Source organism: Anabrus simplex, chromosome 3 (assembly GCF_040414725.1).
Source record: "Anabrus simplex isolate iqAnaSimp1 chromosome 3, ASM4041472v1, whole genome shotgun sequence".
NCBI lineage: Eukaryota > Metazoa > Arthropoda > Insecta > Orthoptera > Tettigoniidae > Anabrus > Anabrus simplex.
The window spans coordinates 157,505,523-157,532,244 of NC_090267.1; the positions used below are offsets into that span (position 1 = coordinate 157,505,523).

At 41.0% G+C, this 26,722-nt stretch overlaps 1 protein-coding gene across 1 annotated transcript in view; it reads left to right on the plus strand.

Moving 5' to 3' along the window:
* LOC136866109 (chymotrypsin-1) overlaps nucleotides 1-26,722 on the plus strand; it is a 225,842-nt gene that overhangs the window by 58,493 nt on the left and 140,627 nt on the right. Inside the window, exon 3 of the mRNA XM_067142786.2 lies at nucleotides 20,917-21,011. Within this exon, the coding sequence (XP_066998887.2) occupies nucleotides 20,917-21,011 (95 nt within the window). The remainder of the gene's footprint in view (nucleotides 1-20,916; nucleotides 21,012-26,722) is intronic.

A 26,722-nucleotide genomic window follows, 5' to 3' on the forward strand; every position in this document is an offset into this window, starting at 1 on the left:
AGGAGCGTATGAATGAACTTAAGGCTGAAATGAATAAGGCCGCGGAGAAAACTGACAAATTGTGTGAGGAGTTACGCGGACAAATGGATGAACAATTCAAACAGGTCTCTAAAAGAACTGAGAAATTAGAAAGCAAAATAGACACTGTACAGAAATGTTGTAAAGAGGGAATGAACAGACTGGAGAAAAGATTAGGTGAGGTAGAGAGTAGAACACAAGAGCAGGTAAAAAAGATGAGGAGTTCTGTTGAGGAATTAACATGCAAAATGGCGGATAACACGGCGAGGACCGAAAAACAACTGGAAGAAGTAACCTAAGTCTGGGCGACGGTCGAACTGAGATTGGGGTGGACCGGAATGCTATTGACGAATTGAGTGAAGACACCGAAGCCAGACTTGAAACTGTCGCGGTTGAGATAAGCAACCAGATTAAAGATGCGCAGCAGCAGACTGAGGAGAAATTAGCAACCAGGAACAGAGAAAATTAACGGGAAACCGAAGATGAGATGAAGCAGATGTAAGGAAAGTTAAGACAGGAGGTAGCTGAAGGAATAGCCATCAAAGGAAATGAGTTGAGGAAAATGATTTTGGCAGACCGCAAGGCAGCTAAGGCCAATAACCCTGAAGTAGGTGCTAGCGTAGGGACTTGGACTGATTTGAGCCATAAAAATCAGAGTAAGTTGGTCTCCGTAGAAAAAGAGCTCGAACATAAGAGAGAAAATATGGAATTGTTGGACTTGAGAACAAACGAAGATTTTAGGAAAATTAAATGTTCTATCCAACAACAGTCCCTAGATAGAGACCCCAGTCAAGCTAGTGAGCCCACTATGATAAGCGAGTTACTGCACTTACCACGACCGGAGGAGAGGACTTCGACTCCGAAATTACCCGGAGGTGCACCAGTATACAATATTCTACGTACGGCTGAGGATAAACCACGTAAGCTTAGTGGCATGGACGATCGGACGCCGGGGCTTTTCTCAGAGAAATGGAGGATTACATGGTAGACTGTAGAATCCCACCGGAGAGAAGATTACGGACAGTCGAGAAGTTCCTAGGCGACTCAGCTTTACAGTGGACGATGGCGTTCCGCTACACCCTTAGCACTTACGAGCAGTTCAAGGCAGCCTTTTTACGTAAATTTTGGGATGTTACAGTACAGCAAGGACTACGCATGGAGCCATACTCTAGGAAATATCCTGCCACTCTCTCGACTAAATTCTCCCAATCTTTCGTATCACAGATAATTAAATTCAGAGACCTAGATGTACCACCTTCGGAGAGTGAGACGATAGCAGCAATCTTGAGACAGCTGCCTATCGAGGTGCAGACAAAGCTAATGGCGGCGAAATTTAAAACCGCTGCAGAAGCAGAAAGGACGCTCCGCCAACTCGACCAGACGTCAAACCAAGAACACCCCAGAATTAGACAGGCTTAAGCGGTGTATACCATAGATTTGAGTAATGACAGTAACTCACCACCGAAAATCAGGAAAGGCTGTGATCGACAGAGCTTCCGTACCCAGACAACAGCTCGTGAGGCACGGACTGAAGAAAGGGAACAACGAAGAGAAATTTGGCAACCCAGTAATAGGATGGATGAAAGGGGAGGAGGTAGATTCGGTTGGAAACGGAGAGACGCGAGAGGAAGAAACCACCCCACTGGAAATAACGGAAGGAAATGTAGATACAAAAAAGGAAATTTTGCAGGACAAAGACGACCATACTCTCGTTGGGAAGAAAGATACAACCGGAATGGGAGAAGTGACAGGAACTATCTCCTAGTTTTCATCAGAGAAATTCAGATTCCCTGAGGTATATCGAGGAATTGCTCGACGAGCAACAAGGGGAAGCTAGGTGGAAAGAAACTATAGGGTAGCACAGAGGAACAATAGCATGGCGCAGATAGTGAGCAGTACCGGAGTTACCGGCCCCAGATTACGACGCTAGAGTGGTGCGTCAAGAAACATCAGATTTAAGGAATGGAGTTAGCCTAGATTTGACAAGGGATACGTCTGGTGATAACTGGATCGTGGTATTGGCGAACAGTTGGGTCATTCAACCATAAGACTTACTTGAAGGGAATAGTAAATAAAAACAAAATTCAATTCGAAAACTACCCATCATTTACATCAGAAGTGGAGTTCAAACTTTATTCGATGCGCAACTATTAGCGTGGTATAGCAAGTACTGGTCAATGAATTGAAATTTAAAACCAATATGCATATTATTCTTATCGCAAAACTAAAAGTGCGTGGTATAATCCTCGATAGAACAACGGCATGCAAAGAGCAGCCTGTACAGCCTTATTGGACATGAGCATGGGAAGTTCTATTGTGTCACATCGATGTGTGATCCTGCAGGAAATGGAATATAATCTAATATTAGGGGCAGATTTTCTAGGAAATTACAACGCTTTGATTGTTATGGGGACTAATACATTAATACTTCGGACGGAGAATGCTAGAGAGCGACTGAAATTAGACCAGGCGGATGATGATTTCAGTGACGAACGGATTTGGACGATTTCAGCAGCGGAAGGGGAAAAGGAATCTACCAATTTCCCGACCAACTGGACGCAAGATGTGCAGAACTACGAAAGGATTTCGAGGCAATGATAGTGAACATTGTGGAAGCTGATGAAGAAGAGAAATTCAATAAACTATTGCCTCAGAAGATAGCCGAAGCCCCAGTAAATGATGAGACCCATGGAAAGCTACAGGAAATCTTAGTCAAACATAAATCAGTTTTCGGTTCAAAACCAGGAAAGATCCCCAATTATGAAGATAAGGTTGTAGTGAACAATTGGGAACTTTTCAAGCAACATCCATACCAGATACCAGAAAAATTATTTCCCTAAGTCAAGGAAACCATTAAGTATATTGAGAAAATGAAGTTATAGTCAAATCGCCCACATTACCTCTTAGTCCCATACTCGCTGTGCCTAAAGCCAATGGATCGATCAGAGTATGCCTGGATGTCAGAGCTAAATAAACGCTTAACTCCCAAGTACGAGAAAGCTCCTGCCATAAAGGACATTCTGAAGAAGTTCGGAGGAATGGAATTCTTTGGAACGGTGGACCTTACGTCGTCTTTCCACCACATCTCGCTACATTCGGTATAGTGCATGCTTACAGCGTTCATGTTCGACAGCTAGACCTATGTTTTCTACAGACTTCCTTTTGGGCTGGCAAATTGGTGTTTTGCACTCATCAGAGGTCTGAAACGGAACCTTCGTCAAGAAGTAGAAGACTTTACGCTGAGATATATAGGCGATATCATTGTTTGTTCAAAAACAATGGAGGATCACCTCATGAAGGTCGGTTTGTGGTTAGCAGACCTGAATAGATGCAATTTCAAAATTAACTTGGAGAAATCCCATTTCTGTCAACGAAGCATACTATTTCTTGGACACGTAATTTATAAAGGGAGGAATTCGGCCAAATCCAGTGAAAATTTCTTTCAGAATGTCCCTAAACCAACCAGAGTCAAGCATATCCGACAATTCTTGGTGTTATGCCAATTTTTTTTTTGCACACAACTGTATTGCTTATACGGATACCGTAGCACCTCTGCAAGAATTATTAATGGTCAACAATAAATGTAAGTTGACCGACATACATGAAGATTTTTCAGGAAGACTAAGGAGACATTAGCACATGCTGTTAAATTGGGATACCCGTCCTATGACAGACTTTTCATTATTCAAACTGACGCCTCTAGTGTTGGAATTGGGGCTGTTCTATTTCAAGAGATGTCTGAGTGTGAACAGAAAATTACATACCTAGCATGTATGAGCAGGAAGTTAAGACTTCATGAAATAAAATGGACAACTACGGATTTGGAAATGTTGTCTATTTTTGTCGCTTTAAGTCGATGGAAGAAGTACATTTATGGTTTTCCTATCGCCATCTGGACTGCCCATACAGTACTTATTTTCATTATGTGGTCGAATATGGGAACCGACTGTGTGTGCCGTCGGTCACTTTTTATTCCGCAATTCGACCTTACCCTCGAACACTGTTTCGGCAAGTTAAATGTGGTAACCGATGCACTCAGCAGAAATCCATACCCATAGCAAGCAGTAATCAATCTAGCACTATTAGACGACGAAGATCATACTATCATCAACAGACTACAAGACATCAGTCAGGAACAGGCTAATTACCTACCCACTCGTCTTATGATAGATTCCTTCAAGACAGAAATCGAACCCAGCTCGCCAAGATTTATAGAGCCACAAAGGAAGGCTACGTGATATCACTTTTTCAATAACCTAGTACATAAATATATCGATGATGAGCACATGAAATTCCGAATAGTTACCCCAGCGGTGTTCCAGATTGACTTGATTTGTCTAGGACACCACGCTTCTGGTCATGCCGGAATCGATAAAGTTACAGCTGTACTCCAAGAAACTTTCATCTGGCCTCGAATGAGACGATGGTGCAACAAGCTCTCCGAACATGTGGCAAGTGCCAGCGCGCAAAACCCAACACAGTTTTATTGAAGCAAGCACCGAAGCCTATACTACATAGTGAACCGAGACAACTCTTTACAATAGACTATCATGGTCAACTACCTGCAAGCCGCCATAGAGTGAAATACATACTTGTATGTATGGATGTGTTTTCAAAGTTCGTAACACTATGTCCCATACAGAAGACAAATACCAGATCAGCACTGTACCAGATTGAAAATAAAATTATTTCGAGAATGGGCAAACCTGAGTGTATATTGAGAGACCATGGGCAGCGGTTTACTTCTCCAACATTCAAGTGAGAGCTTGAGAAGCTTGAAATTAAGCATGATCTAAGTTCTCTGCGTCACCCTGAATCGAACTCCAGTGAACACATTATGCGGGAGTTCGCCAAATATTGTAGAATTTTTATGTCGAAAGAACGTTGGAAGTGGGTGGACGTTATACCAATAATCACGGAGAGTATAAACTCCACACGCAATGAATCGACTGTGCAGATACTCTTGGTGGTACATTGCAATGAGTATCCAAATATACCGTGACATGGGGTGATACCTTGTCCCAGCGACCCCAGACCGTCGCCGGAGATGTGTATTCAAAGTACAGCAGAGGGGATGAAAGCTCCAGCAGAAAAGCGCTCGCGCAGGACGAGAAAAAAGGCCTTTCTACCGCCCTATAAGAGTAAGTAAGTTGAACTTAGTTAAAGAGACTCACTACGTCTGACGCACCTGAACGTTTCTACCATAAGTTTGCAGAGTTGTATGTTGGTCCTTATAGGATTGTTCATGATTATGCCAACAATTCTTACAAGTTTAGAAGTATGGACGGATCTATGGAGAAGACGTTTGACGCATCGAACCAGAAACTTTAATATCCACCAGGTCAGATTCGGATTGATGACGTACAAGAAGAAGCAAATATGGACGAAGAAATTGAGGATGGCGAAGAAGAAGAAGAAGAAGAATACATCGAGGAAGAGGAAGACCAGGAACCAGAAAATGTGATCCCAGAAGAAGAATAAGAAGAACAAACTGCCGAGGACGTGAATATAGTCCATAACGAGGATCGAGTACAGTTACAAAGAGATACATGCGATGAATGCGACAGCAGTCAGAGAAAATTCCATGCACTACTGGAGGTGTACTACCAATCCAGGAAGGAAAATGAGCGCCTGCTGGAAGGAAAACAGCAATTGCAGATTGAGGAGGAAGTAAACCAGGAAAATGATCCACAGTGTTAGGAGATGCCCGTTGGTACTTATGTTGAAAGAAATACATGTATATTTTTCCGGGTTAGTAGGAGGATGAACCATATCGTCATATGCTCCAATTTATTATATATAACGCTGTGGATATATTTTATTTAAAGCATCATTGCGTGGAAGGATACAAAGGCCGGAATATAGAAGGGCCGCGCCCTAGGCCAAGTCAGCCAGTATCGATCAAGTAGAAACGGATGTTTCAAATTTGAAAAGAGCCGTTGGCTGAGAAGTTGTCGCATAGACCCTTGTTCTCGAGTTCAAATTTAACCGACCGCAGACCTGAGAGGAGGATATTTGAACATTGGGATCCAGCGACCAGCGAAATCAGGCTGACCAACTTATTCTACCCAAGAGTTGGATCATTTGAATATAAGATGAGAAGTCCGCCACTGAGCTATAATTCCACAGTTTTGACTTGCTGAATAATTGAGTATAGAATTACGATTTACTTGAGTATCATAATAATGACTAGTGTTCTCTTGATTTTAATATGCATTTAAACACCCAGCCATTTGAACTTGCTTGGCACTTAGAAGAGGAATGCCAGTGTTTGATGGGGAACCCTCCGTCGCAACTACTTCACCGTGAGGATTTAAAAGGTCCAGTGGAAGGGAAACCGCTCTCATTTGGTTCTCAGTCGTTCTGATGCGCTTATGAAACGTTTGGTAGTCGAATAATAATTTCAGCTAATGTAGTTTTGAACTCAGCCGCATGCTAGAAGCGAGCTATTTATTTGTGTCGTTGTTAATTCAGCCGCACACTGTATGTGCATACTGCAAGCTCTTTAATTATTTTTGTGCTATAAGTGTCAAAAAGGTAGTTACCTCTATCTTGACTTTCTTAATTGTGATGACGCCAAGGTGCGGGCTGGAATAAATTTTAAATATTGCTAAACATTAAAAGGTGATACTTGTACTCGATATCTGCGAGTGAACTTACGCGTCTCTGTAATTTCTGTCATTAGAAATCGACATTCAGGTCACGTTCGTGGATCGCGAGATTACATGTGCGTTCCGTGATTGAAGGGTCCGCTAAGAAGGACAGACTCTGCCCGGGCTTTGATCCCTTAAACTAACTGTGTACAGATCTAAATAATATATATGTGCAGGCTGTAACTAATTACAGCCAAGCATTAAGGGTAGAATTCTGTGCACGAGCACAACTAAGCGGTGAAGCAGACGTGTTCTGATTCAAGTAAATTGCAGGAGGTTCCAGTATCAAAGGGACAGCAATGGCATTGCCTGACATTGTCAGGATGACCGTTCAAGCCCTGGAGATCACCGTCATGATGGGCTAAGTCCGTATGACAACAGCAGTCATGTGAACGTCGATGATGGCAGGTGTCAATGAAAGCTAAGGTTCCTATGCCCATTTTAGCATGCTGAACGTTGAAATAATACACTAGTCAGATTTTTATCAAGTAGAATGTCTTCTTCAGCGAGAGCGGCTCTTGCTTTGTTTGTTTTATTACCGGTAACGTATATGTGTTCAGGGCTTATGCATGCTCTAGCCCGTGACAAGTGCATATAATTTAGTTGGGATTGAAGGGACAAGATAGGATAGATGTGGGTGTGTTTTTCATTTGTGATAATTGGTGTATTTTTCATTTTTCTTTTGTTGTGTCTTCATTTTAATTTGATAGAGATGTTAGGATAGAGTCCTTACACATTAAATAGGCTGTACGCCCTCTGCGTCGTTTTGGGCCAAAGTAATTATTAACATCAGTAGATCAGGATGTATTTTCTTTGCACGAAGCACGAACTTTCAGATACGGTAAAGAGATTGTTTGGTAGAGCGGTATTCGACGTTGAATACGGCAGGATCTGTAGATATGCAGGGAAGACAAGTTCTGGAATGTGAAGGGTCTAACCAAGGAGATGTTAGTTGAGAGGCCAGTGTTGCCCATGAATTCGAGACGTGAAGTGTCGAATCAAGAAGATGATGGTTGAGAGGCCAGTGTTGCCCCTGAATGGCCAATGATGCCGTATGTATTTGAGGAAGGTATGAAGCCGTATTTGGTAGTTGGGTGTAAACTAATGTGTGTGATGTCGCCAGGGTGCGCATTTGCTAAATGAAAGCAGTGGCTGTGCGCTCTTATTTGAAGGAAAGGTTTTGCGACTTGTGTTAGGGACGGCATATCCGTTAGACCAGACTATTATTTGTTCTTCCCAGCGCAGGTACCTAGAGACGGCTGACAGTCTGTGAGCCCTTCAAGTGAAAGTCTTAACGAGGCGAGACAGCGAACTTCCATGAACCCCGCATTCCTTTCTTGCCAGTGAGTTAGATGTTCCTTTGTCACAGCTGATCGCCCTACCCACGTGGAGAGAGAGAGAGAGAGAGAGATTGCAGTGATGTGCCTTGTTTAAGATGCAACTCCACAACGCCTACATTTGTCGGAATAATATCCCGATAACTCTGTCATGAAGTGTACATATTTATGTGTTTTCATGTTGCAGGTTCTCTGTGTGTGTATATTTTGTCTGTATATTTCATTTTCCAGTGTTTATGTGTTTGTGTCATGATTTTTATCCTCCGTTGATTAATGTGATTTAGCTCGATGGATAATTATTGGGATGACGGTTTCTGTACCGGTCTATTTGCATATGGGTCGGGCCCATGATTAGAATCAGTGAATTTTGGTGGGATGATTACAGATGGCCCTGAACTAGTTATTTCCGGGTCGTTACCAGATTGCTTTGGTATCAACTTTAACTTGTCAGAGGTACTGTCGTTTATAAACGTGTCACAAATTTTGCGACCGATTTGGGGTCGATTTCATTAATTAATTATTCAATTTATTATATTAGTGTGAATTAAATCTATGCTTTTAGCCAAATAAACCCATCATTGCCCTTAATCTGCGTTCTTATTCATAAAATTAATGTAGTCGTATTTCCTGTCCATGTACTCTTTAGTATAAGATATTTAGTGATCTTTCTTGTCACCTACCTTTTCCGAATGTTACCACGCACTCTTACCCTAAGTTTAGCCCTATTTATGACAGGATACAGCGCTATACTTGTAGTTGCGAGTGATTTTTACGTCCGGATCCTTGAAGTGGAAGCTTGTTAGGATGTTTTTATTGAGATTTTCTTTGAAAGTTATACAGATGTCACGAGTGTTTTTCTTCTGGAATTCATTCTCAATTCGTCCCACATGGTTCTTGTCAAATATGCGCTTTACCCAGCGGATATTTTTGCGTGTTTTTTCCTGTATCCAGGAACTTCTCTCAATTATCTGGGAGCTTCAGCGAGTTCCCTCTTCACCAGGTGAGTTGTTTTTTCCTTCTTACCACATCGCATTCACTGGTCCACCAAGGATGTTTCCTTGATTTCGTTAGTGAGACCATCTCGTTAGCTGTTTCAGACAAGGACTTTTATAAAATAAATAAACGCATAGCCTTGCGAATCCCCTAAGGGCTATTGCCTCCTGCAATGCAGGAAAGGTGCTCAGTTCAACTCATCAGTTGAGCAGGTCCTGCGGAGCGTTATTATTCGCATATTTGTTATTTTCTTGTTCGTTTCGTGAAAACGTATTACTGCATGTTGTACACTTACCTATTCTTACCTCCGGGTGGATGCGATTGTGTCTTTCGAGATCAAGAATTCCAGAGAACGCACTGTCACATTATTGACACTTGTACACTTTTCCCCAGGGAGGGTTAATATTCCTTCGTTATGAAAGCGTACCCATGCACGCTTCGTTCTTCCATATCTTCTCCTCCGAATTCTGTAGACGTTTATTTTTTCTTGAGCCTACCCTCTATGACATACTTTGCATGCCCTCTTTTCACTATGTGTTCCGTGATTAATTATCAGATCACTACTTGCTACTTTCCCGAGTGGAGGCGAACTATTGTGTATCACTTATAGTCTCTCCCAATTCTGTAGATCCAAGGATTCAAGATTCTAAGTGACCTCTTGGTTGACTTAATTTTTTGTGTCAAACCTAATATCTCTTACTGGATTCTTGGCTGTCTCTTAATTTTTCTGTTTCATACCTAAAAGCCTGAAGTTATTACTATTGGTGCGGTGTACACACAAAATCATAACAATGAATATTGCATATTTTCACCCTCCCAAAAACCCACTAACAGCCGACCCGCAGAGTTAGATATCTTTTGTCGAAAGGAGAGATATCTTAAACTGAAAATTTATTGGATAATAATGCAAGGTAATTGGGCATTCCGCATGAAATAGAAAATAAGAGAGCTGTAAATAAAGTAGTGGCAACGTAGTCCAGACACTTGCAGGAGATGGGCATGCGCAATTAGGTATGGCATCGGCCAGGTGGCCCTGTTATCGATGTATAGAGGCATTTGACGGACATCCAGTTGGGAGTGGTGTTGTTGTGTGAATTGGAAGTGATGAGCGTCTATTACACCGCTATAAAGCTTTTTTCTAAAAATGATCAGCGTTCTTGGATTAAAATCTGTGTTGCCCGTCGAAAAAATGCATAAGATTTTTTTCGAGGATCAGGTGAATCCTGTGGCGAGAATGCACTACCATATAGGACGGTTCTACGATGGGTCAAAGCGTTTCGTGTGGATTGGAATAAGACTGCGGATTCGCACCACAGAGGTCGGACGTCCGTTCCACAAGATCAGATTGACATCGTGAAAGGTTTTGTTTACATAGACATTCGATGGACTGTCCAGGAATTATCCGTAGAGATTGGTCAGAGTCATAAAAGGTGCGGCACATAATAACGAAACAAACACATCAAATCACCTACGTACAGAAAGGTCACCGATACGCACTGGCTGGCATCCACCTGGACAGATACCCCAACGAACGAGACGCATTTCTGCAGCGTATTTTTGACGTTGATGAGACTTGGGAACGAGCCTATGAGTCTGGTTTAATGTGACAATCGAATGAATGGCGTCACTCAGGCTTGCCACATCCAGGGAAATTTCGACAAGAACCCAGTCGGGTGGAGCTTGTGCTGATTGTGAATTACGACTAGGAGGTTGTTATTCTTACGCATGCTGTGCCTGCGGAACAACATTGACTATTATTGCCAATTTCTGGAGCGACATCTGCGTCCGGCTATGCGATACAAACATCCACGTTTACTGCAAGACGATCTCCCTGTCGTGTTGCACATCGTCATGTCGAAAACTTGTTTTTCCTTTCTTGCTATTTGCTTTACGTCGCGCCGACACAGATAGGTCTTATAGCGACGATGGGATAGGAAGGCTTAGGAATGGGGAGGAAGCGGCCGTGGCCTTAATTAAGGTAAATTTATTTAATGTTATGTTTTATTTGGTTTTAATCTTGGCTTTTTTATTAAAAATTCCAATATTTCTTGTTCATCTGTGATTACCGAAAGAACATGTGGAAGCTCCAGTATCTGTGAAGATGGGAAACCACGGAAAGTCATCTTCAGGGCTGCCGACAGTGGAGTTCGAACACACTATCTGCCGGTTGCAAACTCAAAGCTGCGCGCCCCAAACCGCACGGCCAACACGTCCGGTCAAACTTGTTGTAGCGGTGACACTGGGAGGTCTTGAAACACCCTCAGCAGTCACCAGACATGAGTCCTTGTGACTTCAAACTGTTCCCGAAGTTGAAGGAACCGTTCCGTGGCCACCGATTTCGTGACGTGGCATCTATAGTCTCCACAGTAGAGAGCTCAGTTGCAGTCATCAGCAGAGAACGCCTTGCCAACGGTCCACAACGACTTGCGGACATTTGGTAAAATGTAATAGACTTTGCGGGTGACTGCATTGAAGGAATGCAATTGTACTTGATAGTTCATTAATTATTGTGTTCTCTCAACATTGCCAGTAGGTACTTTATTTGCAGAACTCGTAATTCCTGCTCAGTCATCTCTCAATTTAATGGCCTGTTTTCATAAGAAATGTTAAGGACACTCCATTTTTTTATTTTGCCTTACGTTGCACCGACACAGGTTTTATAGCGAAGAGAAGATAGGAGGAATGAGGCAAGCGTGGCCATTATTACGGTACAGCTCGAGCAATTGCCTGGTGTGAAAATAGGAAACCACGGGAAACCATCTTCAGGACTGCCCACTCTCACCCGAATGCAAGCTGATAGCTGCGTGACGCAAACCGCACGGTCACTTGCTCGGTCCCCTCCCCCCCCCCCCCGCGCCATTTTGAAAAGGGCACACTTTTATCAGTTTCATTGAGAAGAGGAGATGTGTACTTTGCTCCAGGCTCCTTGCAGGTGTAATATATATCAAGTGGAAGACGTCCAAATCTGTATTGGAAGTTTTCTTTAAAATATTCATATGGAAATTCCGATCAACATCTTGTTCACAGAAACGTGCAGATGTTTTCTTTACATGTAAGTCTGAGTTCAGATGAAGGGTAACTGGCTTTTTAGTGTGACGTAATTTATACGTCGGAAAAGACTTAGTATGAGCACCTTTCATGCAATTGCTCCGTGTTTTACAAAATTTCTTCCCTTTATGTGTCTTCCTCTTTTACCGCAAATTTCTTCTGTTTATGTGTCTTCCTCTTTTATCGTCTAGAGAATGGCTTTCATTGTTTATTTTTGTTTGCTGTTTGATTTTCATCGCACCGATACAGGTAGGTCTTATAGCGACAATGGGATATGAAAGGCCCAGCAAAGGGAAGTAAACGGCCTTGGCCTTAATTAATGTACAGCCCCAGCATTTGCCTCGTGTGAAAATGGGAAACGACGGGAAACCATCTTCAGGGCTGCCTACAGTGGGGTTCAAACCCACTATCCCCCGGATGAAAGCTCACAGCTGCGTGCCCCTAACCGCACGGCCAGCTCACCCGGTGATTGATAATTTACCAGTAAAGTTATATTAAGAATTACGACCTAGTCACTTGTAAATTCGAACATACACTGCGACACAACGTCTGAGCCCTTTTCATAGCGTAAAGTTATATGTACCCCTTTTCACAAATTCGTCTTCGTCGTCTACTTCTTCTTGCTACTGGACTACATTCTACGAACTATGACACCTTTCGTTACAAATCGTTCTATTTCTTAGTTTTGGCATCGTATATTCTAGAAATAATAATCGCCCGCTCCTTCTCCGCAATTTTGTCAATGCCCTGTTTGAACAGCGACGTCAAGGAGGTAAGTGACAGGTATTCACGAAATATTTGCAAAGCCATTGCACAAAGCTAACACTTTGCTCCTGTCGGTTGTAAACGAATGGTACTTTGCCAGATGGGAGTAAGTTCACATGTCTTAAATAGTCGCTTCTTTCTTTATGGTCATTCCTAAAATGCCAGTCCACTAGAAATTGGGAAGAATCTGTTATTTTGGTCAATAAAGTATGATGTAGAAGGTAGAAATAAGTAGGTTAGTTTAGTTTAATAATAAAATGCTCCGATCTTTTACTATAACGCTACTTAATAGCCGTAACCAAAATATAGATAGGCCTGTAATAAATATGATACTGTACAGTACTTACATGATGGTCCTATATAATTTGATTCTACAGCAATTCCACTTGATGTAAAATATTGATGTAACGTATCACCCCTGCCACCACCTAACATTGTGGTCGATCACTGCTGCTCAATGAAAAGTACTGTACCAGTAAAAGAGCCCGGCTTTAAGATTTTAATTTTAACGTAAGCACGAAATAGTTCTCACGGCGAAACTGGATGGACACTAGCTAGGGCTTGGTACAGGAGGCAGGGTACTATATACAAGAAAAATTTTAATCAGATTGAATAAGAGTTTATTCATGAAATGCATATCAAATTGCACATCACCTCATTGTAGATATGGGTTGTCATCAACATCGTCCTTTTAATGGTCCGGGTCTCCAGCTCACCGGGTCGAACAGGCTGGAACACGTTCCGGAAGATGCCACATACTCCGTTAAGATGAGGCCGGAACACCCATGTTGGTCGTATATGAGGAAGTCTCGAACTTCCGATGTTCTGGATGATCTCCGATGGTCTCTGACGATGTTGCAGATAATCATTCATCACCTAAGTCCAATGTGGCTGATGGACTCAATGTCCACAAAGACATCGAAAATGCGTTCTTCGTGACTCGCAGAATTTACAAGTCAAAATTCATAAAGACCTTGAATAACTGGTTTCTCACCAATGGCGAAATTACAAGTCAATGTCCATAAAGACTTTAAAGAATTCGTTCCTTAACACTTGCGAAAATGACAAGTCCATCTTCATAAAGACTTTGAATAATGTTAGAGTTCCTCACTGGCAGAAATTGCAAGTCAATGTTCGTAAAGACTTTGAATAAATTGTCCCTAAACACTCGCAAATATTACAAGTCCATGTTCATAAAGACATTGAATAATTTTAGAGTTCATCACTGGCGAAAATTACAAGTCAATATTCATAAAGACTTTGAATAAATTGTCCCTAAGCACTCACAGATATTACAAGTCCGTGTTCAGAAGGACTTTGAATAATTTTAGAGTTCACGCGCGCACAATTGATAAGTCCCATATGGCCGTGATGGTTTAAGTTCCGCATGAACAACGCAGAAGCAAACTACCATCCAAGGGTATTCTTCAAGGGTCATGAACTACAATATTGTGTCAATCCCAATTACTTCGGAGTAACATTGGACAGGTCTCTTACGTACAAAAATCACCTGCAGAAAACTGCCAACAAACTAAAAAGTCGTAATAACATTCTCCAACGATTGGCTGGAACTTCTTGGGGAGCGGATGGAAACACATTAAGGACAACATGTCTGGCCTTAGTCTATTCTGCAGCAGAATACTGCTCTGGTGTCTGGCTTAACAGTGCTCACACACAGCTAGTAGATTCACAACTTCGTCAAACCATGCGGATCATAACTGATACACTTCGTGCTACACCGACCCAATGGTTACCGGTTCTCAGCAATATACTACCTCCATATATCAGGAGACAGAAGGCCCTTTTTCAGCTGTGGACCAGAATGCTAAAGAATGAACGTCTACCTGTTCATGAGGATATCAGACAGAAATGCACACTCCTGAAGTCTCGCCAGGCTGCTTGGAAGACTGCCGTGAAGATAACATCTAGCGAAATCACCCCACCTCTAAATGGTTAACAGAGTGGTCTTTATCCCCACCTCGGGCAATAGTGGATATTAATAACCCATCCACAAAGCTGGCAGGCTTTGATCTGCCACGTTGCACCTGGAGTAGCCTAAATCGCATGAGATGTGGAGTAGGTAGAACAGCATCTACTTTACACACCTGGGGCTGGTCAGTTTCTCCATAATGTGATTGTGGGGAGTTCAACAAACAATGGAACATGTAGTGCAGGAATGTCCACTCCGTGCTTTCACTGGCACCATGGAAGACCTCAGCAACACCCGAAGCAGTGAAGTGGGTGGCGGGTTTGGACATTCACATTTAGTGAGATGTACATCACTCGCACTCAGTGTGTATATATGAACTGTCAGAGTTGATAGGTGGATAGCGATGTAAATATATTGTGTTTTCTTCTTGTTCTTTCAAACTCTATAATTTGCTTTGACTGTATAGATATGATAATTTTTATTTACTTTGTACTCATCTTTCACTGGTTGTGTAAATAGTTTATAGGTTGTCATTATTCATCATACGCCAAATAAATAAAATAAATAAAGACTGTACCTACTCGAAGATAGCCTCTGACGACTACGGCAGCGTGTAGAGCCAGGCTGAATACTCAGCTGTGACTGACTGATCAGGCTAAAGTGAGCCCTCCTTATATTCGGTTTGGGGGCTTCTACGTCACCATATAGCGTGATCCCTTGAAGCTGGTTATCCCATGAATCCCTCGACGGATTTACTTGAGATTCACGCTTTGCGACGTTTATGTGATTCCCTTCAAAATGACATGTCGCTCAAGTCGCTACCATAATTATTAGGGAGTTTTAAAAGTTTCTTAATCGAATGTTCGTGAAGGTGTGACGCTTGAATCCAGAACATACCAGGTCAGGCCAGCTACACTTAGCGTGTCAGGCGGGTGATCTATCTTGCCCCTGCCGCTACGTCACACACACAGCTGTCCTCGACTCGCTCGCTCGTTCCACCAAATGTAAAAAGAACAGGCTTGCTCGGAATGTTACGCGTGATGATTAAATGCAATGAACTATCAAAAATACGCATGCACAGGTCGTAACTGGTACATATCCCTCCCTCTCAGGGAAAAGAAAATACTATGAGGATTTTCTTTTGGTCTAATCTCACTCAAAGTATTTCTTGAGATTGGAAGCATTGTAGATGCCTTCAAGGCTGCCATCTAGTCTCGTGATCTTATAGGCACCGGGTATGGCTTGCGTTAATAGGGCGAAGTATTCTTGACGTTGAAGTGTTGTTTAAAATTCTTAATCTCTCCAGGCTTCTCATCGAAGACGTCCGGATAGGTCTGATATATCTCTTCCTCCGCCGCTGCTATGTTAGGGTGGTAATCTGGGGCTTCAGTTACACTGGAGATGTAGGTGAGAAAATCAGGCCCTTTGTCATTCAAAATTTCATCGATGGGTCCCTCTTCATTGTGGTCACCATCTTCCATTGACATTGTTCCCTCTTCTTCTTCGGGCTCACCCTCTTCTTTCTGTACCTGATCGTCTGGGGCGGCATCGCCAATCACCCCATCGACTTGGGTACTGGGTAAATCAATCCCTTGAAGTCTAAGATCTTCACCGTCTACCAGCTGCAACTCTACAGATCCAATCCTACATAGGTGTATAGTGTTGGCAGAGTAGTCAATGCTAGCCTTATTTTTAGACAGAAAGTCTGAACCCAAGATAAGGTTAAATTTCATAGGCGAGACCATCAGAAAGACATGCTCACACATTTCTTCATTGATAGCAAACTCAAGGAAGACTTGCTGCTTACATTTGATATTCTTGTCAGGAATAATGCCCTTGATCTTAACTTGTGCTACCGGCAAAATGAGAATGTTATATCTATCCTTGATTAATGTTATCAATTTGTCAGAGATTAAGGAAACTTGCGCTCCCGAGTCCACTAGTGATGATACTTGAAATTCCCAAATGGTAATATTGATTATCGGTAAACTTCGTTGGACATGTTGACGAATGGGTAATTCGTCTTCAAATACTAAGTCATCATCGATGTGCCAATAATTTCTTATATCTACATGGAATGACCCGACCTCTTCATTTTCAGGCAATCTTATTTCCGAAAAATTTAAGTTTTTTTTGCAACAGCACCTGTGGACTCTGAATTTTGACCAAAGGTGTTGTTTCCTTTATGGTATTCTTGGTATTCAAGAGAAGTTGCTCCAGGTTGATGACCCTCTTGTTTCTTCTGATGGAGGTAGTCCTGCGTTTACTTCCATCGTTGGTGCAAGTCGGAATTGTTTGAGTCTCTACTCTCTCCTTGCCTTCTCTCTTGTTTTAGCCAGGTAGGTTTGGTTTGGTACGGCGTCTGGCCACGGTATGGGCGTCTCTAAACCCTCTATACCGTGGAGGTGAAGGTTGCGTATCTCTCTCTTCCCTTCTATCCGCTCGTTCAGCACTTTGTAGCGGTTGCTCAGAAGTATTAACCTGAACTGGATGGGCGGCTACGTCCTTACCCTTGCTCGGTTTCAAAGTTCCCTGCGCATGAGCACTATCAAGACGTCGTAACACGGCATGTAATTCGTCCATGTTCTTAATGTTAGCTGCTACTAAGATCTCTTGAACGTGAGAAGGATACTGTAACGTAATGACCTGTATGAGTTCCTTCTCAGGCAAAGGAGAGTTTAAGTACTGCATCTTCTTCAACTGAGATAATAAAAAATCAGCGTATAGAGAGGTGTTAATGGAGGTGTTATACCTTCTCGAATGTAGTTGAAGTCTGATATGGTGTTGAGTTTCTGCGTTCCAAAAACATTCAATTAAAGCTTTCTCAAAGTCAGAGTATGTCTTGAAATTAGATTTGAATACGGAGTACCAGGAAAGAGCTTTGCCTTCTAATAATCGGGCCACTGTTCTTAGTTTTCTATCTTCACTAAGCTTGTGCTCTTGAAAATATTCCGCTACATTGATCAGATACTCGTTAGCCGTATAATCTTCTTTACCGGAGAATTTAGGAGGTTTTTCCTCTTGGATTTTAACTATAGTCGTCTGGTATGACGTTTCTCCGACTCCCTCTATCGAACAATGAATAGGTATGGACGTATCTCGAGATTCAAGATTAACAACTTTAGTGGCTAGATGTTCGAGATTATTCTTGACATCCCCCAACTGGAGTTGGACTATTCCTTCGACTTGTTTGACATCATTCTTTAATTCAGTTTTAAGTTCACCAACATCTTTGCAAATACGACTAATTTGTGTGGTCGTATTGTCGGCTTGCTGAGTGAACCGGTTTTCAAACTCACCCTGCTTAGCTTTTAACAAAGCAACTTCGTTTCCAACTCTGGAAATGTCATTCTTAACCGTGTCCCTAAGAGTATCTTGGACAGAAACAATTTTAGCCTGCATTTGCGAGAGCTGACGATGTGACTCCTGAAATTCGGCCTTGAAATCCTCGATGTCCTGCGAAAGCTGTTGGACTGAAGGAAGAACCTTCTTCAAATCCTCCTTAACAATTTCTATGACTTGGTCTTTAACAGTTTTTCTCATCTTCTCGATGTTACGAGTAAGCTGAGCATTAATTTCAGTGAATCAGTCATCAATTTTCTTATTGGACTCAGAGAATCTTTCTTCTATCCTAACACTTGCTTGATCAAAACGAGATTCTAAGTTCGCATTCATTTCAGTAAAGCGCTGTTCTAATTTGATATAATTAGCTTCAGCTTCGGCATTTGCTTCAGCTAATCGCCTATCTAGATTGGCATTAGATTCACCATTTGCTTGGGCTAATTTATTTAAACGTTGGTCTACATTGGCAAGATTAGCATTAGTTTGAACATTAGACTCAGCTAAGCTAGAATGATTGCTATTATTTTCAGGGAGGCGTCGCTCTAAGTTAGCACATGTTGCAGTAAGCCTAGTCTCAAACTTGGCGTTAACCTCATTCATATTAAGCCTAACGGCTTCAATTGCTGCGAGTTTATTACCCATTTTTATGACAATTTTTAATACCTCAAAATGTGACACTTAGAAATTTTCAATCATAAATTGAAATATCAGTGGCTTTAAAAGTTCAAAAGCACTGAGTTCAGCATATATCAACACATAGAATTCGACCATATGACAAGAACACATAAAACACAAATTATTTGCCACGTCCAGGGCATAAGTTTCACTTTGCAAATACCAATCACCACGTTCAGGGTGTTGCGATTGTCTATTAATTGCTAGCACTGTTAATCTAGCTATCGTGCCCCAACGTGTAGGGTGCCACGTATATTACCCTCCTCTCTGCACCAGTAAAAGAGCCCGACTTTAATTTTAACGTAAGCATGAAATAGTTCTCAGGATGGACACTAGCTAGGGCATGGTTCAGGAGGCAGGGTCCTATCTACAAGTAAAATTTTAATCAGATTGAATAAGAGTTTATTTATGAAATGCATATCAAATTGCACATCGCCTCATTGTAGATAGGGGTTGTCATCAACATCGCCCTTATAATGGTCCGGGTCTCCAGCTCACCGGGTCGAACAGGCTGGAACACGTTCCGGAAGATGCCAAATACTCCGTTAAGATGAGGCCGGAACACCCATGTTGGTCGTATATGAGGAAGTCTCGAACTTCCGATGTTCTGGATGATCTCCGATGGTCTCTGACGATGTTGCAGGTAATCACTCATCACCTAAGTCCAATGTGGCTGATGGACTCAATGTCCACAAAGACATCGAAAATGTGTTCTTCGTGAGTCGGATAATTTACAAGTCAAAATTCATAAAGACCTTGAATAATTGGTTTCTCACCACTGGCGAAATTACAGGTCAATGTCCATAAAGACTTCAAAGAATTCGTTCCTTAACACTCGCGAAAATGACAAGTCCATCTTCATAAAGACTCTGAATAATTTTAGAGTTCACGTACGCACAATTGATAAGTCCCATATGACCGTGATGGTTTAAGTTCCGCATGAAGACTGTAACTACTCGAAGATAGCATCTGACGACTACGGCAGCGTGTAGAGACAGGCTGAATACTCAGCTGTGACTGACTGATCAGGCTAAAGTGAGCCCTCCTTATATTCGGTTTGGGGACTTCTACGTCATCATATAGCGTGATCCCTTGAAGCTGGTTATCCCATGAATATCTCGACGGATTTACTTGAGATTCACGCTTTGCGACGTTTATGTGATTCCCTTCAAAATGACATGTCGCTCAAGTCGCTACCATAATTATTAGAGGAGTTTTAAAATTTTCTTAATCGAATGTTCGTGAAGGTGTGACGCTTGAATCCAGAACATACCAGGTCAGGCCAGCTACACTTGGCGTGTCAGGCGGGTGATCTATTTTGCCCCTGCCACTACGTCACACACGCACAGGTGTCCTCGACTCGCTCGCTCGTTCCACCAAATGTAAAAAGTACAGGTTTGCTCGGAATATTACGCGTGATGAATAAATGCAATTAACTATCAAAAAATAAGCATGTATAGGTCGTAACTGGTACAGTACTTACTGCTCGAGTTTTATCACTTGGATAACAGATCTTACCACTGTCACCACCCAACTCTGTTCTCAAACACCGCACTTGAATCAAACTTACACATTACTCAAGAGACTGATGGCCTTGTAGTTATGTCACTTGAAAGAATCATCGCCCACAATGATGCCACATCATAGTGTTGACATTCACTGCTATTGAATGATTATTACCTACTGTTCACAGGATTGAGGACGATCTTACAGTTTGTCACTTCAGACAATCGTCATTAATGCCGCTGCCTACTAACATTGTTCTTGAATGAAACCTACGTGCTCTTCGGGAGACTGATTTTCATGTAGTTTTACAATTTTCTTTACTTCACGCTGACAGAGAAAGGTATTACGCCGACGATGGGATACGACGGTAAACTGACAAACACGTGACCCAAACCACGCAGTCACTCGCTCGGTTCTTGTAGTCTATCTCTTAGGACAATGCAATTACCACTACTTAACTCCTGCCATTTACTTCATTTTTGTCTCCGTTTCTTCAAAAAGAAAGTAATAAATTCTTAATTCAACCAAATCTGCTTTATTTTAAAAGTCACAACCGCAGTACTTCGAAGTTTCTGAATAAATAGGACATAACATACTACGTTTAGGTTACTAGGAAACAAAATTTGATATTTTATGTTACTTATTTCAGGCATCCTTCACTTCGTTCTTCTTTCTTCCATCGTGTGGAGGAACAATCCTCAACGAGTGGTTTATTTTAACTGCTGCTCACTGTTTGTCTGCCGAGTAAGTATATTTACTATTTAATTTTCCTTTATCAGTCTTATGCCCTTGTGTTTGTGGGGTTTCCAGATGGTCTGCAGAAATTGAACAGATACAGATTTGGATAACAATAACAGGGAGTGTGTGTGGTGTGCATGTGTGTGTGTGTGTGTGTGTTATGCCCAGCCAAATCGGCGGCACGGAGAGATCTGAAATTCTTTTACATGGGTGGACGGAAAGGGGTCGAAATTCACCTTCGGATACTTTGGGAAGTTATGAACAAAAAATCGGCATAAAATGTGTGTTGAGATATGACAATCCAGCGTGCTATGACCGGGATAAATGTTTAGACTCACTTTCGCTAGGTAACGTACATAAGATAGGTAATACGAGTCAAGGAGCCATTTTAAGCCCATGGCACAGGAAGCCATTTTCGCTCCCGACACGAGGAGCGATATTCTGTCCGTGATATCCGGAAGTTTTTGTGTGTATGTGTGTGCTGCTCTGCCAAACCTATGGCTCGCAGAGATCTCACATTTTTAAAATGCATGAGCACAGCATTACGCTGAAAATGCATGGCCCTGTCAAAGAGTACTCTTGCTCCAAGAAGTGAAGCTCTACGTGGTTTGTACATGATTTGGAAACGCAAACATACTATGCACCCTAGCTCCAAATGGAAGGGTAGTTAATATAGTTTACCTATGGACTCTCTAAGAACAAAATAGTTTGTTGTTTAAGCAATATGGTAAATTATATTGTTATTATTAACAAATACAGTGCAAATGGAAAATGTCCCGGGGGCAATGGTCACTTACAGTAATGTAATAAAAAACAAAGTTAATATTGAACCCTTTAGGGTCCATAAAGGATACCTACCTTCCTTACCTATTACCAATCGGCATGAGATATTTCGCATGGGTCGTTAACGGATTCTTCGTCCCTTGCTTAGGTAAGAGGTGGGTTTCAGTCATTTTAATCTCTCTGCGAAATGAGAAATCAAATCTATGAAAATCTTTGTTTATTTGAATGTTCAATTTAAAACAAAACATTATAACTCCAACTCAAGCTTGTTCAATAAACACAAACAACAATGATAATTACAACGCTGAGGAGAGATATACTGGTTTGAGAGGCTTTAACTCAACTGCCTGATGGGTATCCTCACTAGAAACCACTGTCATAAGTTAAGAGTGAAGTAATGAAAGACTGAAAATCCTTAAATCGGCTTTCCAATGAGACTAAATGTATCATCATAATGATTCGTGAGGATCCAGCCCTCGTAACACGAACTCTGGACTCTTGGTATAATTTAAGCAGTCCAATCGGTATGTGTCACACAGTGATTGTACGGCATGGGCCCTTAATTGAATCGATGTAACATGCCACTATGTCAAGGACCGACATCTAACTTTACAATTTACGTTAAATTCACTGTGGATGATGGCTGCAAGGAAAGTGATGCTATATTGGCAAATGGCCCTAATCTAAGTCACTGAGGTTAATGGCCCAATGACCATCCAAATTTCTAAGCTGACAGCTGAACGCAATTAAGTTACATTAGTTGATGACCAAGATTTCCACTTCAGTAATTCCCCAGCACATTTAATGCTCAATCAATCAAAGTCAAATGATACAACAACAACAACGCCTCTCACAACATTTGTGGCAGTAAAATCCTTTACATTCGGACATGTCCTCTTCTTCGTTACGTTAACAATTGTATTTCCCAGCAAAATAAACTAAGATTTCCAGAATACATTTTCAAGTTAATCACTTGGTTTAAAAGTTATTTCTCAAATACGGTTTTCACTGAGTTTAATAATTTATTAAATGGAAATGATTTTTATAAATCGTAATTAACAATAAAATCTATCTCCCCGGACGAATGGTTTTTTTAACTAGTCCCTACTCAATTTTACTGACGTAATTTGATTATAGAATTTATCGTCACTCGGTTCGTGGAGGCTTGAAAAGGTAAAACATTTATTTTCCAGTCTTATTTATTTTATGACGTCACACCGTAAGTTTAATTTAACACTAGCAATTATTAACACTTGCTTGGATAACCCCTTAGTACTCAAATCTGCACAAAAATATTCAACGTAATAAGTCAACACAATATCACATCACATCGTAGCATTTAAAATAAGGCTTTGTGCATCCTTTGAAACATATCAACAACCACCACCAATACTCTACTTTGGACATCCCTGAAAATGTTTAAATCCGCTCATTATTGTCTAATTTCCGTCGCTTCAATTATACGTTCAAATCTCGATTGAACAAGCTAATATTCAGAATTCAATCTAATAAATATTTTACTCAATGATAAAAAATTCCAATTAGTATCTTTCAAAGTTACAGGCTCCGTTCTAAAGAATACAATATGATTTTACACGAGGTGACTCAATGACAGACTGCAAGTCACCGTTATATTCCAAGTGGCGGTCTACCCTGATCAGCTTTCATAGTGATCCACGTCACCCCTCCCGAATTCGCTTGACAGGAACCATAAGTTCTACTCGCGTTTAAAATCCTTTGTTGCCTGACGGTACTTTAAAGTACCATTTCATATTTCATGGCTTTGGAATTATTCAGTAAATCCTAGCCTTGTATTTTCCTCATGGTACTTTCAAGTACCTAATTCTTGAAACAGAGATATACCATTTTTGGGGTTGATATTGAAGAAAAACTAGGGAGATTTTTTTATTCTTAGGAGTGTAGTCATAGTGTTACCACTGTAAACAAATGACATTTTGATTGATTATTTCTTAGTCCCTATTGTTACATTTGACCTGCAAGCGATCTTAGTACATGTGTAAGTATGCTTCTGTAATGCAATAAAATACTCAAGTTGATGAAATTTGCAATTGGTGTGGATATATAACTAGTAAATGGCGAGGTACTTAGAAGTACCGTCCGGCCATATGGAGGGTCTCTTGTTAGTCATATCCAAAACCGAAAGTAATGCTTTATTGATGCAAAATATTCGGCCACGACAGGTTTGACACCATACTCAGCACGTTACACATCAATGACAATTCTAAAATTCCAGAAAATAACACGGACAAGCTTTACAAAGTTAGGCCATTGGTAACGGCATTCAATGGTCATTTTCCAGACATTTACAAGGGAACAAGGGAACTTAGCATCGATGAGTCAATGATTTTGTTCAAGGGAAGGAGTAGTATCAAGTAGTACAATTCCATATAAACTGTGGTGCATTGCAGATCAGAGGTGGTACATTGTGAAATTTGACATCTATCATGGGAAGAATCAGGCCCTAGAACATGAATTCCAGAATTATGGACTTGGGGAAATAGTTGTGCTGAGCATATCAAAGCCATTCTGGGGACAACACAGAAAATTATTCTTTGATAATTATTTTACTTCTCTCCCACTTCTTGAAAGGTTGAAAGAGGAAAATACTCTTAGCATGTGGAACCATTAGAATGACTAAAAAGGGAATCCTACAGAATTTTATGCCTGAGAAAGAAATGAAAAGGGGGTGTTCTGACCATAGAATTTCTTCGATGGACATCAGTGTTTTTCTATGGAAAGACAGTAAAGGTGTGTGCTTAGCATCTAATTTCCATGGAACAGAAGCCACAACTGTTTCTAGGAAACAGAAGGATGGAAGTAATGTTGCTGTTGATTGCCCGGTTGTTGTGCAAGATTACAATGCACACATGGGTGGAGTGGACCATGCTGACAGACATCGAGGCGTATATGATTTAGACCGTCTATTCAAAAAATGGTGGCATAGATTATTTTGGGGAATGATTGAGATAGCTTTTGTCAATGCCTACATCATATACTTTAATCTGCATGATAAAGTCCCTCTAATGACATTCCGGAGTAATGTGGCCCTAGGACTGATGAACTAGGAAGAAATTCCTCTTCCAGGATAACTTTCACGTTATATGAGGACACCAAAGTCACCAGAGCAAACTTGTCTACCAAAAAGGAGGAAAACAGAATATTCTGTGCCCAGTGATGTCAAAACTAAGTAATCGTGGAAATCATTTTCTTGTTTTTGTAAATAAACCGTGGTCGATGTGAGATGTGTTCGAGAAAGAAAATGCAATCAAGACTGCATTCAAAGTGTACTACATGTAGTGATTTTCTTTGCTGCAATGAAAAAAAATAACTGCTTTATAGGGTATCATAATGTGTCAGTTGTATAGGATATATGCAAGATGTTCTACAGTACATATGAACAATAATATTATGAAACTTCACTCTTATTACACATATTTGCTTTAAATATTGCTTTTATATTTTTGTAATAATTTTAGGTATGAAAAACATGTTCTACTAATATTTTGAGACAATAAATGTGATATAATTCCAAAATGTGAACATTCTTATCTACCCGAATATGAAGCCTCCAATATGCCTGACGGTACTTAAAAGTACCAGCCCCCCCCCAAAAAAATATGATTTGAAAGTATCAGCATTTACTATTTGAACATATTTCATTAGATTAAGGTGAAACTATCAATTATACTTATTATTTTTTTCTATTCTGGCAACAAAGGGTTAAACTGGTCGTTAAAGAAATGATATCTACAGTCTCGCTGACAAATTACAAAATATGACATTCCTGGCCCAGACAGATTATCCGCAGAGATTAGCTTTAAAATGTCACTCAATATTTATATATATCACGAACCAGCACTTTTACGTGGAATCCGACCGTATTCCCATCTCAAACATAATACAAATAATTTCCTCGGGTTTCAACGGAATATCCCAGCACCATGTACAGGCTTCCAACAACCTGATTCACAAAATCCTACATCAAGTCACATTTAGCAATACATGACCAATTGCTTAAACACGACAAATATCTCGACGACATTAAAATGGAATGTAATTCTCAGGATCCGCAATGTGATGACATGAACACAAACACTCTGAGAGTGAATCATCTTTTCACAACGTGACCTCATATTTCTTAAGTGGACTTCATAGAAATGACCGACAAAACTTACTGTTATTTTCGTCGTCATTTATACACAGTTTGAAACGAACATAAATTTAGCAATCCCTTTAACATATGTGCCGACAGCCGTAGCCGTGTTGAAACACCGGATCCCGTCAGATCTCTGAAGTTAACCAACATTGGGCGTGGTCAGGAGTTGGATGGGTTGCCACGCGCTGTTGGTGGGGGTAAGGGAATGGAGGAGCGGAAAGGAACTGGCTACCCTACCGCACGTAAACTCTGGCTCAGGAACACCTCTGAAGAGTTCGGACCTGCCTTCGGGCAGAATAACCCTTACCTTACCTTAACATATGTTTATCGATCTCACCTCGTAACTTTCCTTAATAGAAATTTTAACATTGCTCCACACGACATCGTGCCTTCATTCGACTGAAAATGGGTAACCACGGATTTCTTACACAACCTTGGTCATATTTTCGAAGAGAAAAATTTCACAACAGACTAAAGATCTTAACTTGACACCACAAAATACACAAACACAACGCACAGAAAGGACTATTTACTTTAGACATTTATCGTTTCATAACCATCAACTGAATATATTACAACACTTCACACGGTATTACTCAAATTTCCTAACCTTATCCCAGCATTTCAGACAAATGAAACTTTCGTCATATATTCTGACATTTCACGAAAATAAATGGGTGACCAAACTGCGTCACAAATATACATACACATACGGTGACATCATGAATTAAATGAAACAGGTTGTAATGGTGATCAC